The sequence below is a fragment of the Rattus rattus genome, chromosome 7, assembly GCF_011064425.1.
Source record: "Rattus rattus isolate New Zealand chromosome 7, Rrattus_CSIRO_v1, whole genome shotgun sequence".
In the NCBI taxonomy this organism is placed as follows: domain Eukaryota; kingdom Metazoa; phylum Chordata; class Mammalia; order Rodentia; family Muridae; genus Rattus; species Rattus rattus.
The window spans coordinates 89667967-89684306 of record NC_046160.1 but is presented as its reverse complement, the minus strand read 5'-3'; the positions used below and the strand labels follow the sequence as shown (position 1 = coordinate 89684306).

Genomic DNA, 16340 nt, shown 5'->3' with positions numbered 1-16340 from the left:
GAGATCCACTTGCCTCTGCTTCCCCAGTGCTGGGACTAAAGGTGTGCGCCACTACTTCTACCTATCCTATGTAGTTTGAAAGTATTTTTTTCTTTCTTTGCCTTTTTTATTGGATATTTTATGTATTTACATTTCAAATCTTGTTTCCCAGTTCCCCCTCCCATATCCCTCCCCTTTCTTCTGTAAGGATGCTTTCCCTCCTACCCACTCATTCCCACCTCATTGAAAGTATTTTTGTTAATTGAGATTTTCATAGCAGATATTCACACTTCATTCTTCCCTCCAAGTTCTCTCAGATCAACCCCTACCTCCTTACACATTTCCTTAACTTTAGGTTCTCTTTTAAAAATGTTCCTATCAACTTCAGTTTGTGCCACTCCAGTACTCCTGAGTGTAGGGCCATCCTCTTAATCACCCTTGACCTACCAGGAGCCACATCCTTAAAAAAAAATCGACTTTTCCTCCCCTAGAAGCTACCAGCTGAGGACTAACTCCTCTGTTAAGGTTTCGAACTCCCCCTTACTCCATGTAGACTGTTAACTGGCTTGGTGGTGCACAGGCATCCACAGCTGCTCTGAGTTTATGAATACATGGTCCTCCCAGGTCCAGAAGACAGTTTTGCTCTGGTCTTCTCTGATGCCTGGCTTTCAGAATCTTTCTGCCCTCCTCTCTTCCTGAATGGTCCCTGGTGCTTGGGGAAGGAGGTTGATATAGGTATTCCATTGTAGCCGAACCCCCTACAAGCACTCTGCATTTCTGACAATGTTCTCACTAAAAACAAAACCAAAAACTGTTGAGTGTGTGCAGTGTGCATGCGTGTGCTTTCCACATAACACCTGGGGATGTCAGGATTCTTTTCTGGAGTCCGTTCTCTCCTTCCACCATGTGTATCCTAGACTTTGGATTCAGATAGTCAGGCTTGATAAAAAGATCTTTCACTGCTTAACTACCTTGCCACCACCCCATCACCCCCTTTTAAAGAGTCTCATGTAGCCCGTGCTGGCTTCAAACTTGAGGGTGCTCTTGAAGTCTTGGTCTCTACTGCTTACATTTCCTAAGTGCAGGGATTATGAGCCAGTGCCACCGCCTGTTGTTTTGTGTACATTGGGAATTAGGAGCAAGAGCCCGGTGAGTGCTAGGCAAGTGCTCTACGCACTGAGCTGTATCCCCAGGGGCCCTAATCTGCTCTTGTTTGAAAAGAGAACAGATACCTATTCTGAGAACATTTAACAATTTTAAAGTTACATTTATTAATTTTTTGTGCATGCATATATGGGTGGATACATGTATTCCATAGCACACATGTAGAGGTCAGAAGGTAAATTACAGAGAGCCATGCGGGCTCCAAGGACTAAACTAAGATGCCAGGTTTGTGGAAAATACCTTTCCGTCCTTAGCCAGTTTGCTGGCTCTCTGAGAACAGTTTCATAAAGATGGCAGTAGGTTTTCCTCACTGCCAAAGAAGAGCATGGGCTAAAAGTTGTAGATCCAAGTGTAATTGGTTCTTGTGTTTCCACTTCTCATTTGTGCTTTTTGTGCGTGCGTGCGTGCGTGCGTGTGCGTGCGTTGTGTGTGTGTGTGTATGTGTGTGTGTGTGTGTGTGTGTGTGTGTGTGTGTGTGTGTGTATACGTGCACGTGCACGTGCATATGCAGGCCAGAGGTCAACTTTGGGTATGTTCCTAAGGAGCTTTTCACCTTGTTATTTGAGACAGCATCTCTCACAGGAACCCAGGCCCAGCAGCAAACGAGGCTGGCAGGCCTTAGGAATCCTCCTGCCTTTTTGTCTCCCCAGCACTGGGTTACAGATGAGCACTGTCATGCCTGGCTCTTCTGTGATGGGGTCAGAACCTGGGTTCTCATGATTGTGGAGAGCACTTTCCCAACTGAGCTGTCTCCCCAGCATTGCTGTACTGGTTGGCATTATTTCATTTGCTTGCTTTTCCAAGTTTCTTTGACAAAGCACCGTTATGGGGCCCAAACCAAAATAAAACAAAAACAGAACAAATAAAAAACAAACCCACAAGCAGCTATGCTTTAAACACAAAGGATGTCAGCATGAAGCAAATAGACTGACATTTCTGCTTTGAAATCATTTAGTAAATGAATTTAAACTAACTGAAAACTTGTGGCTTCACTTTGTAAGGGCAAGTTCGACCTTTCTCAGTGATTTTTGGATATTAAGGACACACTGGGGTGTTTTGGGTTAAACGTTGCTTTAACTTGCAGACTGCTCTTAGAATTTAGTCAGTCTTCAGCAGACAAAGTAACTTGTGTTGTGCTTTCAGACATGAGGTCTCTGATGTGGTGCTTACCATGTCTCCTACTACCTATGTGTGATGGTAACAAGAACACTGTTGTCTTGTTCTTTTGAGTTTGCTTTTGAAGTAACTTTCACAGAGAATTCCTGTTGCCTAGAAATTGATGACAGACTTACACCATTTCCTCTTTTTTTCTTAGACGTTCCAACCTCAGAGCAGCCTGAACTGTTCCTAAAGAAACTTCAGCAGTGCTGTGTCATTTTTGACTTCATGGACACGCTATCTGATCTTAAAATGAAAGAATACAAGCGCTCCACTCTTAATGAACTGGTGGACTACATTACAATAAGCAGAGGCTGTCTGACAGAGCAGACTTACCCTGAAGTAGTTAGAATGGTGAGTTTCCTTTTCCGCCGCTGACACTTTTAAGCATCTTCCATAGCCACTCATGGGTGTATTGATTGCAGTGAGGTCACCGAGGTTCTTCTTGACAAACAAAAACCAGCCTCCTGAGAGCTAGATGCCAGCAGTCAGCGCAGCACTAGGATTTGAAGAACAGGATTTCAGGACGATGAAACCCAGACCGTCCCACCGCCTGCAGCTGGAAGAAGTGACCTCAGAGCGTGAAGCTGAGGGCCAGGGTGCCATGGATCTCTGCCAAGACACAAGAGAATCAACCAGTGTTAGATCTGATTGAAACAATTCAAGCCTGTTGAGTATCTTAACTTGTACCATCTCTACATTGTGGCACATTAGAAATGGCATCATACTTAATAAAATTATAACATAGAGAATCCAGTTAAGGCCTCTCTTGGCTTTATAATAAATCTCTCTCATTGTAATTTCCTTGAAATCAGGAGTAATGCCTTTTATGGTGTTAGAACAATAGCACTGTATGTGGTCTTTAGGAATTACAGGAAGAAACAGTATTTGTATAATGCAAACAATTATGTTCTTACTGTGTTAGTAATTACATTAGCTTTTTAAAAATTGAGCTGAAATCTGACCATTAGGTCTCTTGATGTGGTTGCCTTCCTTGGCATCCTAGAAGATTATAGAGCGAGAGGCTGTTGTTCAGGGGAGGACATCGGGAGGAAGGGAGGAGACAGTGCAACTCTAGAGGTTTAAGGGGCTAAGCATTATTGGGAGCCTGTTAGAGGAACAGGCACAAAAGGAATGCCTGCTCACCATCTGCAAGGACCTTGAGAGGTGAGCTTTTAAGGGATTGGTATGTGGCATCCACATGTACACCCCAAGGGGAATGAAGACAAATATATATGACAGTACACACATATACGTATTGGATTTGTTTTATTTTGCAGGAATATATTATCGAGTGTTTTTTAAATGACTGTTACCATTGCTGCTTCTGAGTAGTGGTTTTCAACACAGAGCATTAATGCCTCATGGGACATTTGGCAGTGTCCAGACTGTTTTTTGTAGTCATGACAATATGGGAAGAAAGCATGTCCAGCAACTACTGGGTAGAGGTACAGATATAATGCTAAGGATTTTAAATGAAGGCAAGAAAGCTACACAAGGAAAGGTGATCGAGTCTCAGAATTAGCTGTTGCACTGCTGGACAGTCCTGCTTCTGAGGGTAGGTCCTTTCTAAATCTCCCAGCCAAACATTAGCATCTTCTCTTGCCTACCTGTGCTCTGCAAAGCATGCTCTCTGGGTGTTAACTTACCTGTGTGTTCACAGATAACCAGTGTAGTTTTCTTCTAAGACCTTCTGTGAGAATAAAAGAATATACTGGTATAGCTGCATTATTTTTGTAAACACACTAATGGTGTCTGCACACACTTTCTGTATATTCCATCTTTTAGCAGTTTTCAGTACATAGGAAGCTGCATTGTTTATAGCTATTCAGTATTTTATTGGATAAATGTATTGTGTTTAACCGGCATCCTATAGGTGGCCTTGTAAACCCATAGTTCATCCTTTTATAAGAACATCTATATGTTGAATCATTTCTTTCTTTCTTTTTTTAAGATTATGGGCTTTTACTTTTCACAACAAAATTGAGAGGAAAGTATTTGCCTCAATTCCCAGTCACGTGTGGTCTCTGCTGTCCCAAACGGCACATTTTCAGAATTGATCAACTACACTGGAACACTGTAATCACCCAGAATCTGTAGTTTACTTCAGGGTTCATGCTTGACGCTATGCGTTTTTTGGATTTGGATAAAACAATGACAAAAATGCATCATACTCTACCACACAGAGGAGCTTCATGCTGCCCTTCTTTCTCTCTTAAGAACCAATGACCTTGTCCCTGACTTCATAGGGATTTTCTAGGACACGTTAGCTGCCCTCTTCACATTAGCTTCCTTAATGTCTTTTCATTCTTGTTTTGATTTTTGAAATGGGATTGAATATAGTAGCACAGGTTAGCCTGGAAATTGTTATGTAGCCCAGGCTGATCTTTAGCTCTCAGCACTGCTGCATCAGTTTCCCTAGTGTGGGAGTGCAGATGTGAACCATCATACTCCGCCAGCTCAGTGTCATTAGTGCTCAGGAATAGTCCATTGTGTGAGTGCTGCAGCCTTTCCATTGACCTGGGAACTTAGTCTCACCCGTATTTTGGCAGTTATAACTAAAGCTCCTCTGGAAATCTGTGCATATTTGTGGGGTGTATATTTTCAGCCACTTTGGATAGATAGTGAGGTCTTAACCTAAGTATTTTGTAAGTCACCGACAAACTTAACATTCAGAGTGGCTGTCCTAATTGGCTTCCTGCCAGAAATGAACATTCCGTTGCCCCATATCTTTATCACATTTGCTTTCTGTCCCTTCCCCTTTTGCCCCGTCATGTAGGTTCTGGCCCCTAATTTTTTTTTTTTAATTTATTTATGTATTATATATATGCACACTGTAGCTGTCTTCAGACACACCAAAAGAGGGCACCAGATCTTACAGATGGTTGTGAGCCACCATGAGGTTGCTGGGGTTTGAACTCAGGACCTCTGGAAGAGCAGTTGGTGCTCTAAACCACTAAGCCACCTCTCCAACCCATGGCCCCTCATTCTTATTCTCATTTTCCCCAATGGGCTGGCTTACAGGGCCACTGTTTGTGAGAAACCCAGGGCTTTCTCCTTCCTTTAGTTCCCCTGCTTCTTGGCAGTCACTCATATGGAATATGCTGCTTTTATTCTTCCACACATGCATCTAATTTTTCCAATTAAGAGGTAAGTATCCCAGAGAGGAATTGTCCCGCATATCTTAGTAGGCTCTGGAATGCCTCTTAGCTGAGCCTAACTGATTACAGGCTCTGAAATTATGATGAAGATGGTGTATCATTCAATGATATTGAGTCATTAAACCTGGTATTTAACATAATGTAAAAAAATCTTCCATTTTTGTGAATCAGCTTATCCTAAACCAGCTTTAGTTTCCTAAGAGAGTCCATCTTTTTGTGGCCTACATTCCCCTTTTGCTTTTCTCTTTAAGCCATTTATGTTTGTTTTAAGACATTCTTGAGCCTCGCTTTAGCATTTTTACATGTTTGAATATGTAACATCTTTACTTGAAAGTCAGCTTTATGTAGAGTTCTCAGATGTATGTTTATCTTTATATGTAATTTATAAAATTTGTTAGCTATTCATTTGCTATGGTTCTTATGTAATCTGGGCTATTTATAGAATTTATGTTAGAATAGAGAGTGAACCCTTCTGGGCTCAAGGGCCACTTTTGCCTATCCTCACTTGCTTTATTACTGTGAATTACTTATCTTTGGGGTTCTCAGTTTCACATAATGCTGAGAGCCCTTCCTAAATAAAAGGCTGTTCTGTGTGTACATTGGTGTTCTGAGTACTTCAGCATGTGTGTACAGGCTAACTGTGCATACTGCTTTGTAAGAAGGCTTAGAACCAAAGGCTACCTTGGTACTCCTTGCATCCCCCAGGTCCCCCTATTTTGCCACCTCTAAGGTCCTTCTGTGCACAAAGTCTGGTCCTGCTTATCTCCCTGTGTCATAACTCTTGGAGGGGTGAGGGGGGTTGTGATGATAGCAGTAATGTATGTAAATTTCTTAGAATGCTTAGTGAACAGCATTCTTATGCTATGCTATTAAATGCTTGAATTTGCATGGTCCATGTTTGCACATTTTACATTTTTTATTAGCTAAATGTATTTTGTTCATTGCCTCAGTTTCTCTCAAATTCCGTAGCTCAAGGATGATCCTGCCTGGTGAGTAGTCACTGTCCCTACCCGCTCCTCTTTCTTGTTATTGTGAAATGAAACTACTTCACCAGAATGAGGAAGTGGTAGTGTTTTTAATTAAATGCTAATGAAATATGCTAGGTGGTTTTGAAAACAGGGATGAGTAGTGAAACAGAATGACATGGTATGGTGTCAGCCTTAATACTAAAAGCTTAGTCAACTTGTTGGGATCTGTACTTGGAGAGTTGGTTTTCTTGTGAGGGGCAATGGAGTCGAGAGAAAGTAAGATATGAGTTGAGGAAGCCATTTTTATCATCTAAGCTAAGTCTTGGGTAACACCCATAAGCTACTAGAATGAAAGAAAAACATTTTATGAGTAAATACAGTCAACAGTATGACATACAATTTACCTTGAGGAGAACGTTTATAGGGAAAAGAGCCTTAGGGAGAGCATGTGAAAGTGTCCCTGTCCTTATTACTCATTTCCACTAGTGATGGGACTTTTCTTTCAAGCCTCAGTTTCTCCGATTGTTAAGGGAGGGAGCTGCTGATATCTCAGATCCTTCCAGTTCTGAAGTGGATGGATGGCTTTTGATCAGCACTGTCCAAGTTATTTAGAATGGCTTTCTCAAGGTTTACTAATCACTTTCCAAAGCAGTTGCTTACTTAGGTAAGTGGTTTATTTTGTAATTTTGTGGTGTCTTCTCTAATAGAAAAAGGTATGATCTTAAGTTGCTTTGGGTCTTGCTGTATTCCGTTCTGTATTGTCTCTAGGGTGAAGCTTTTGTCGTTACAGCTTACACATGCATGCACACACACACACACACACACACACACACACCCCCATGCCATACTAATACTAATCTGTCTTTTTGGTACTGTTGCATGTATCTATTTGAAATATTTCTTAGATTTTTTTGATCTTCAAGTAATCTATTAGTTTTTATTTATAAATTTGAACTGTTTTATTTTGTATTCTTTGTATTTGCATATCTTTTCTAAAAATAATTCATTTGAGTGTACTCCAAATGTGGGATGTATTCTTGTTGGTGAAAGCATTGACTTTGTTAATTCTATGTACTATTCATTGAATGACTCAGTGCAATGCTTTTACTTTAAAAACAAAATGGTGGTGTTGAATGTCAATCCCAAGACATGATGAATTCCAGGTGAACATTCCAACACTAATCTGTATTCCCAGCCTTTGGTTAGTTTGTTTGAACAGGACCTCTGTGTGTCGCGTAGACTGGCCTAAGCCAGTTTCAGTTTATGATCTTCAAGCCATAGCCTCTTCCCAAGTGCCAAGGTTATGTGCGTATGACACCATATCTAGCTTAGATGCTTATCCCCCGGCTGGGGACCCAACCCAGGGCCTTGCATCGTGCTAGGCAAGCGCTCTACCGCTGAGCTAAATCCCCAACCCCTAGATGCTTATTTTTTGATGACTGAAAAAGTTGGTTGTTTTCTGACAATTGTAGAAAGTGTAATGTGGACAAATTAAAAGATGCCATACTAATAGAATTATTTATTAGGTAAGAAAGAGAGAAGGTTTGGTGGGGTGTTCATGCAGACTATCCAGAATGTGTAAAGCCTTAGTAGGGTATGAAGAGATTTTCCAGGTTGCTGAGCTACTAGGGAATTCTGAAACCACTTACGTACAGGGGCTATACAGTGTTGTGTTGTAGCATTAACAGCGTGTGTTTATGTGCATGTGTACCCCCCCTCCTGTGTGTGTGTGTGTGTGAGTGTGTGTGTGTGTGAGTGTGTGTGTGTGTGAGTGTGTGTGTGTGTGTGTGTGTGTGTGTGCATGTGCTTTCAGTGGGAACATGCTAGTCTTAGCAGTGTTAATGCATGTTGATTTGCGCAAGTATCTTATGGACAGTGGAGGCCCACTACAGGTTTGAAGTAGAAGAGTGAGGGTGGTATTGATATTTTAACAGCAATAGAACAGCTAGCGTGGCAAAGGCAGGATCAATAGTAAGTGTTAAAGTTAGAGAACACGTGTAGCCCTAAGCCAAGAGGTGATAAGGTAGAGAAGGAACGAAGAGTTAACTTGAGGGTCACCTAAAACTGCAGGTGAAGCCATTTTCTGTTTGTTTGGTTATTTTGGGAGAGGAGGGAGATTAGATGGCTGTGTTGTGTGGCTCTTGTGGTGTAAGGTAGTTGTGGTCCTTGTGGTGCTTCTGCTAAGATACAGCAAGCAGTAGGGAGAACAGAGTTTGGTTGGAAGCTAAGGAGTTGAGGGGTTTGCTGTTGTTGTTGACTGAGGCCAAATATAAAAAGGTACCTGTAGAATTGGTTGCTGTCAGCACGGAGGCTGGCAGATTGCAGGGACAGAGATGGGGCTCTATGCTCTCTGTGCCATGGTCCAGGTGGGAGCAAGTTGGTTGAGGAGTATTGGTTGAGGATGAGGAAGGTGAGACCATGGTGACACAGTGATTTCTCAGACTGCAGTGGGACCTAGGATATGCTGGCTTCATTTGAGTAAAATCTTACTATTTTTCTGTAAAAAAACCACACAACTTTATAATATGGTTACTGCGGTTATTATTCTTATAGTTTGCTTTTATGACTTGACTAGTCTTGGTTTCAGGCCTCCGTTGTTCCCAGTGTGTGGTTAAATCTCTGAATACTGAGATTGAGGTTATATAAGATTTAGAATTAATGCAGCTTTAGTATAAATTATATTGAAAAGTCTTTTCTTTCTATTGAGATCTTTCCTTGAGTCCTTCATATTATTTCTTGGCCACTGCTAATGCTTTCACATTATAAGTGTCACTTGGTTATCTAAATGCTTATTTTAAAAAAATGTATTCTTTGATTTAACTGAAAATCATAGCTCTGATCAGCCTCTTAATAGAATAATAAAGTTTTGTGGAGAATTAGGAATTCTCAGTTAAGGTCTTCAAAGTCTGCCCATAGGTTAGGCTTTACTCTATATCCTGTTGACTGAATGATAGATGATTTCTTGTTATTAGTGTAGCATTGACTGATTAAATGTATGTAGCATTGGGAATGGTAAGGAACGAGAATATAAGAACTTGTCATTTGTCATGTCTTTGATAAGAGAATGTACTTATATCCTGGCTAGAGTTTGCTTTGGAGGTCTATGAGAGAGGTGTTTGCTAACTGAAGTTACTGGGGAGTTTTAAGAATGGGTAAGTTCAAGATACTTGTGTAGAAGCACCTCAGAAGGAAGACCTCAGAAGCAGATTAGAAATGTACAACTTCTTGGTACATAGGAGAGAGCTTATGGTTAAATATTGAAGATCACCAGAAGACATTTTAGAAAGAGCAGAAAGTATCGACTAGGCAAGGCCAGAAGCATTAGCGTTTGCCATTTGTCAGAGGAACAGACACCAATAGGTACTTTGCCTTTTCCTTAAGCTGTCGTCCTGTGCTTCTCTGGTTAATGTTCCCTTAGCAATATTTGTTGACTTGGAGAACACATAGATTTATTTCATGAGGTCACTGAGCTCTCTGATATTGATATTGCAATTTTTCTGTGTGTGTGTGCGTGTGTGTTCTATTTATTTATTTTTTTATTTTTTTATTTTGTGTGTGTGTGGGAGGAAAGAGTCTCAAATAGCTTAAATTTGATTTTGACATATGTACATTAACTGTCTACATTAGGTGTCTAGGTGAGGGCATCTAAACATGAATTTTGGGAGGAGTCTAACTTGTATCAGCAACTAAAGCTGTTAATGCAGTTGTCGAATGACTTCCTCAGTGCAACCACCTGGGCCTGGCCCTGCTCTGTGAAGAGGTCTTTCTCTTTGCCTTTGCTGGGGATTGAACCCAGGAAGGTACCTCCAGCTCACATGGGAAGACTTTTGGTGGTGTGTTCAGTATTGTAAATACACACATGTCCACACACACGTTATACCATATGTATAGTTCAAATTTTCTGTTTGAATATTTTTATTAGCATGCATCAATTCAGTTTCATTATAGCATGTTCATACACTTCCTATTTTAATCAGAATCTTTCCTGGCTTCTGTTGCTCTCCCTGGTTTCACTTCTGCCAATTCTGCCCACCTTGCTTTGCTTCTGCCTTCGTGTCTTTTTCCTTTGCGGGACATGGGGTTCAGGGAATTTGAGTTGAGTTTTGATAAGAGAGTGGACAGGGATGTAGGGGATTGTTTGCAGGTTCCTGGGCGTCTCACCATTGACTGCACACTGAAGGAAATGCCTTCTTCCCCCATCAGCTGTTAACTACATATAATCCTCTTGGAGGACTGGGGTCCAGTGAGCACCTTTTGCTCCCGAGGCAGCATGTCCAGCCCTGCTCAGATTGCCGAGAGTGGAAGAGTGAAACAGTCGTTCCCTGTCCTGAAGACAGTATTCCATACTAGTTCCTACCGCATCCAGCTCTTCCTATTCCTTCTCTGATAGTCCCTGGTCCTTGGAGGAGGTGATTCAGATGTCCTGTTTATAGCTGGATGTGTTCACCAGTCATTTATCCTTAAAAAAAATCCTGCTGGAAAGATGCCTCAGTGGTTAAGAGTCCTGACTGTTTACACATGGTACAAGAGCACATAGTGCCTGACAGCCTTCTATAACTCCAGTCCTGGGGGAGCTGATACCGTCTTCTGACCTCTGAGGACAACCACACACATGGTGTACAACTGCATATGAAAGCAAAATCCCCATACATATAAAAATAAATAATCTCTTTTTAAAAAGGTGTGTGTGTGTGTGTGTGTGTGTGAGACTGTGTGACTGTGTGACTGTGTAGAGCTTTGTATATATAAAATAAAGGTGCCTTAGGAGGCCAGAAGAGAGTATTGATCCTCTGGAGCTGAAGTTACAGGTGAGTGAACTGCCTGACATGGGTGCTGGGAATCAAACTTGGATCTTTTGTAAGAGTAGAATAGACTATTAACTGTTGAGCCATCTTTCTAATCCTAGACATTTATTCTTTTCTCTTACATTTTCCCTTTTTCTTTCCTTTTTTTAAGATTTATGTGTATTAATGTTTTACTGTGTGTGTGTGTATGTGTGTGTGTGTGTATACATACATACATACATACATATATATATATATATATATATATATATATATATATATATATATATATGTTTGTATACACAGTTTGTGCCTGGTGTCTGCAGAAGTCAGGAAAGGGTACTGGGTCCCCTGCTACTGGAGTTACAGATGGTTATAAGCCGCCTTACAGATGCTGGGAAGTGAACCCAGCAAGTGCTCTTAACTACTGAGCTATCTCTTTAATCCTTAGTCATTTAATCTTAGTGCCTGACCAATTACTAGTCTCTTTACTTACTAATCACTGCAAATGGAAGCTTCCGTGACCAGAAAGCTTCTGGTGGCTACTCTAAGGGCATAAACAGGTGTTTTAAAGGCTGCTTGACAGGCACATCAGGTCCATTTTCAAAACAGTAATAGTGGCTTCCTCCTAGTGCCTATGACTTCTCCTGCTATGGCCTTTGACTGGGGTTTATGGCACCAGATGTAGATTCTGAGCTGTAGAGCAAGCAACAGATCCAACCAGAGAGTGGTTGGTTACCATTAACAGACTTGCCACTACTGCCTTAAAGGCTTCTCCTGTGGGCTGGACAGTAATGCTGCACACAGTAATGGTCTGCAGCTGAGCAAGACCATTGTTGCCTATTGTCCCCTAGTATCCTGTACAGGACCCTCTGATACTGTGAGGGGCAGAGAGATAGCAGAGAGGGAGCTTCCAGGCCAGATCTAGTTTGCGTTCTTTGCGGTCTACCAGATGGGTAAACAATGGCAATTACAATTATCTTGACTGTTTTGGGGGCCCTGGTGCCTCCCTGACCAACAGCTTATAGGGTTATAGTCCACCCCTGGCACTGAACTTTCACTTAATAACCTCTCGCTTCTGGGAGCAATCTTATCTTAGTGTCAGTTTGGGTAGGCTGTTATTTATATTTATATAAATTTATATTTAGTTATAAAATATATTTATAAGTACTTATAAATTCCCATATATATGTATATTATATTTATATTTATTTGAGTGTGTGCTGCCTCTATACTATGCTTTTTTTCTTTTTCTTTTTTTTTTTCCCCTGGGACAGGGTTTCTTTATGTAGCCCTGGCTGTCCAGGAACTCACTTTGTAGATCAGGCTGGCCTTAAAATCCACCTATGTCTGCTTATTGAGTGCTAGGATAAAAGGTATGTGCTACCACGCCTGGCCCCTTGAACTTGTCTAAATCTAAAGATTCTTTATATTTTTTAAAGATTTATTTATGTATGGCTTTTTTGTCTGCACACCAGAAGAAGACATTGGATCACAGGAGATTACAGTCATAGGCCACTCTGAGCCCTCATGTGAAGGCTGGGAATTGAATTCAGGACCTCTGGAGGAGAAAGCAACCAGTGCTCTACACCAGTGAGCTGTCTCTCCAACCCCGAATCTAAAGATTCTGAAGTCTTTCTTGTATCTTTGGTTGCTTCTGACAAAGGCAGATGATATGTGGGCTGTGCAACTGAGTGTTCACTTTTTAACCAGAGAAACTTACTCATTTTTAAAAAAATTTCTTGCACAGTTAGAATATGTCTTGATCACATTGACTTCTTACTTCCTTTTCCAGCTTCCCCCTAAATCACCTAAATAATATTTCTTGATATAATTGTGTATTCGTGCCCTTCCTGTCTTAACAATTTATTGCCCCTCAAGAATTCTTAAGGGGTTTGAGATTGGGATTTTAACTGATTAATTTTAATTTTTTTAATTAAAAAAGTTTTTACTTAGGAAATAACTATTTGCTTAGTATTTAAGCTGTATTGCTTCTGGCCTGCTTTAAATTAAGGTTGCTCAGGGTTTTCAGTATACTTAATATTCTTTGAGAGGTGTGACCTGTCAATCACTGATATCCAATTAAACCATCCCGCTGTACTGAGTGTCCTCTTCTCTCTCTAGCCCTCCTTTGTAAAACTGGTCCAGAGTTGTGCAGAGTCAGAATACTGCATTTAAGGTTGCAGTGTCTTTTCCCCCAACTTTTTAATTTAATCTTGAAGATGAACGTGTAGCTCACAGGGATAGCAGTGGTTATCCAGAAGGTGGGAAGTTGCAGCATGCGAAGAGGATCTTAAACGGAGAGCAAAGAGCATCTTTAACAGCTCTAGCTCTTGGCATTTCTACAGTGTAGTTATTTCTTGGCTGGGAGATGGGAGAGCGACTGGAGGATGGGAGAAGAGAGGAGAGGAGAGGAGAGGAGGGGAGGATTGACTGCACACAGCTGATTAGCAGAAAGAAGCAGAGAAAACCGTGTCCTTTGGAGTGGAGCTCTCAGAGACTGTAATGCCAGGGGCAAGCACTTGGCAGGAAAACAATGAGCAGGCCATTTCCAGGCGGTAGCTGGCCACTGACCAATACTTAAAGCCAAACCTGAGTTATAAACTCAAGCAAGATGAAATGTATGACTTCTGATGTTCCCCTGCAGTGTGGCGAGAAGATAAGGGACTTTGAGAATGAGGGCTAGAGGCAAGAGGGATGAAAAAAGAGGGTGTGTCCTCACAGGAGGCCAGAGGTGAATGGGCACAGGGGACCACACATGCAAGAAAGATGCTTATGAGTCAGAACAGGACTGCTCTCAGTATGATAAGCTGGAGAGCAAGTAGATTTCAGTAAGCTGGCCAAGCAAGCCATAGTGGAGAAGATACTTCTAGGCCCTTGGTAACAAAAGGTTTTATTGAAGAACAGTTTTGAGTATTGTGAATTGCCCTTTGTGCAAAAGTTGGGCCTTATAGGAGGGTGAGGTAGAACAGTGTCTGGACTAATGCATTTCCTTTTTGATTGCCTGTGCTATTTTCCTTTTAAAAAGAGTTGTTAAGATTAGATGATTAGGTGCTGGAAAATGGAGCTTTTTCCCCCTTTTTAAAAAGTTTGTTATGCTCTTAAAAGCAGAGTCAGAAAAATAAAAAATTATGAGGTAGTGGTGTTGAAATAACATGTGAGCCCTAGAACCTTCTCTGGGATTCCTTCAGAGGAGCTAATATCTACACCCGCTGTGTTCTACTGATGGAGCCCATGTCAGCTCTACCTCAACAGACTAGGCAGTAGTTCTGTGGTACGGAGGACTGTCATCTGCTGGCAGGATCTGGGGTCAAATTTAAGTCTGGTGTGTATTGATGACCCCTAAGCTAGTTCAGGACATTGTTTTACTAATGAAAGGTCTCAGAGCCCATGTAACAGGTACACAGGTATAGAGGGGAGGTGGTGACAGTTCGGTAGTGTTTCTTCATTAGCATAGTGGTTTCCTCTGCCTGCCTGCCTGCCTTCCTCACTTTTGATTTATATATTTTAATTTTATGTATATGACTTCACATTCATGCTGTACCCCACAGAGGCCATCAAATCCTCTGGAACTGGAGTTACAGATGGTTATAAGCCACCATGTGGGTGCTTGGAGTTGAATCCAGGGGCTCTGGAAGAGCAGCCATTGACCACAATCCAGTATTTTCAAATGGGGGCTAGAAATGTACACCAGGAGTAGTGTGAGCTTTGTGTGTGCTTTTTAAAATTCTGAATTTCAGAGACATTCTTTTAAAATTTAAAATTTTTCCCATAGTGTTAGCTGATTTTGAATCTCAGTGTTTAAATCAGTTGTTTAGCAACGACTTTGTAAGTCAAAGTATTGTTCTATCTGTTTCAAAGTTTTGGCTCTCAGAAATCACCAGGTTGAATAAAGCCTGTCTCATGCCTTGCGTGACGGAGGTGGAGCGGGAGAAACGGGGATGGGACTTGTCTGCAGACACCAGTGGTGCAAGGATCTGTGCGTTGTTTATACAGAGTGAGCACTGGCTGCTGCAGTGTTTACACCTCTATTTTTGGATTCTAAGATTTAATATCAACAATTTTCACTTTTGGATTTACTGCTACATTTCCAATTTTGGAGAGAATACAATATAGTCATCTCTGTGAAGTTGATTTCCCTATGATGTTTTTGTGTAAGGATCTCATTCTAGGTAGTTAATTCAATATCCCTGTAACCATTTCATCAGGTAAAAAGATGCCCTGTGTTTTGAATGAAATTTAATCTTGAAATAGAAGCCAACCATAGTAGAGGGTTTGTGGTTGGACTCATGGGTAATAAGGAAGTCAGGGGTGGGTCTAGGTTGCAGAGAGCAGAGCAAGCTAGGAAGACAGACATGGGCAAGAGGTCACAGGTGAGATAGAAATATGTTTTTACTTTTTCCCATCTCTGTGAAGAGTCTTTGCTCTTCTAAGGAGGGTGAGGCCAGCAGTTTAGCACATAGGCGTGGGTAGTTGAGTACTGTTGTCCTGATCCTGTCAAGTGGATACAGAGAGGAAGGAAGTGGAGAAGAACATCTTTGAAAAAGTTCTTCCTATATTTGTTTGCTTATGCCCACCACAGAGCATCATTGTTTACGTTTGGATACTCACCACTGTTTTAAACCAATTTCATCTCAGTCTTTACTTTCCCCTTGAAAGCCTCAAACTTAAACATGCTAAACGTTTTAGTGAAAGTTTGATGACTTTAATAATTGTATAAAATCAGGGACACCCAAAAGGCCAAAAGAATAGCAGCTCACTGGAAGAGTAAGAAGGTGGGAGCAGCGCCCTCCCGGTGTAAGTGGGGCCGGTGAGGCAGTTTGGTCCTGAGCAGAGCCAGTTTGAGATGACGTCAGAGCTGTCCTGGACTGGAAGTGGAGTAACTAAAGATATCCACAGGCCAAGGTGGATATGGTGACAGAAAACTGAGGAGGAAGCCTTCTCTACCTTGGCTCTAATGCTGACTTCCAGATGGTGTACGTTTTCATTTAATGAAAGGGTGGCTTGAATTCATTCATTTGATTCTGCGTTCCTCTGCAGACCCAGAATGATCTTGAACCTTCTACTGTGCTTCGTACTGAGACCAGTGCACTCGGGGGCAGGTGCTTATGTGGGTCTCTCATTTT

At 41.5% G+C, this 16340-nt stretch overlaps 1 protein-coding gene across 2 annotated transcripts in view; it reads left to right on the top strand.

Annotated features, from left to right (window-relative positions):
• Positions 1–16340, top strand: part of Ppp2r5e (protein phosphatase 2 regulatory subunit B'epsilon) — a 148541-nt gene that overhangs the window by 80917 nt on the left and 51284 nt on the right. For both annotated transcript variants that reach the window (XM_032907947.1, XM_032907946.1), the window contains exon 3: positions 2459–2655. In XM_032907947.1, the coding sequence (XP_032763838.1) occupies positions 2459–2655 (197 nt within the window). The remainder of the gene's footprint in view (positions 1–2458; positions 2656–16340) is intronic.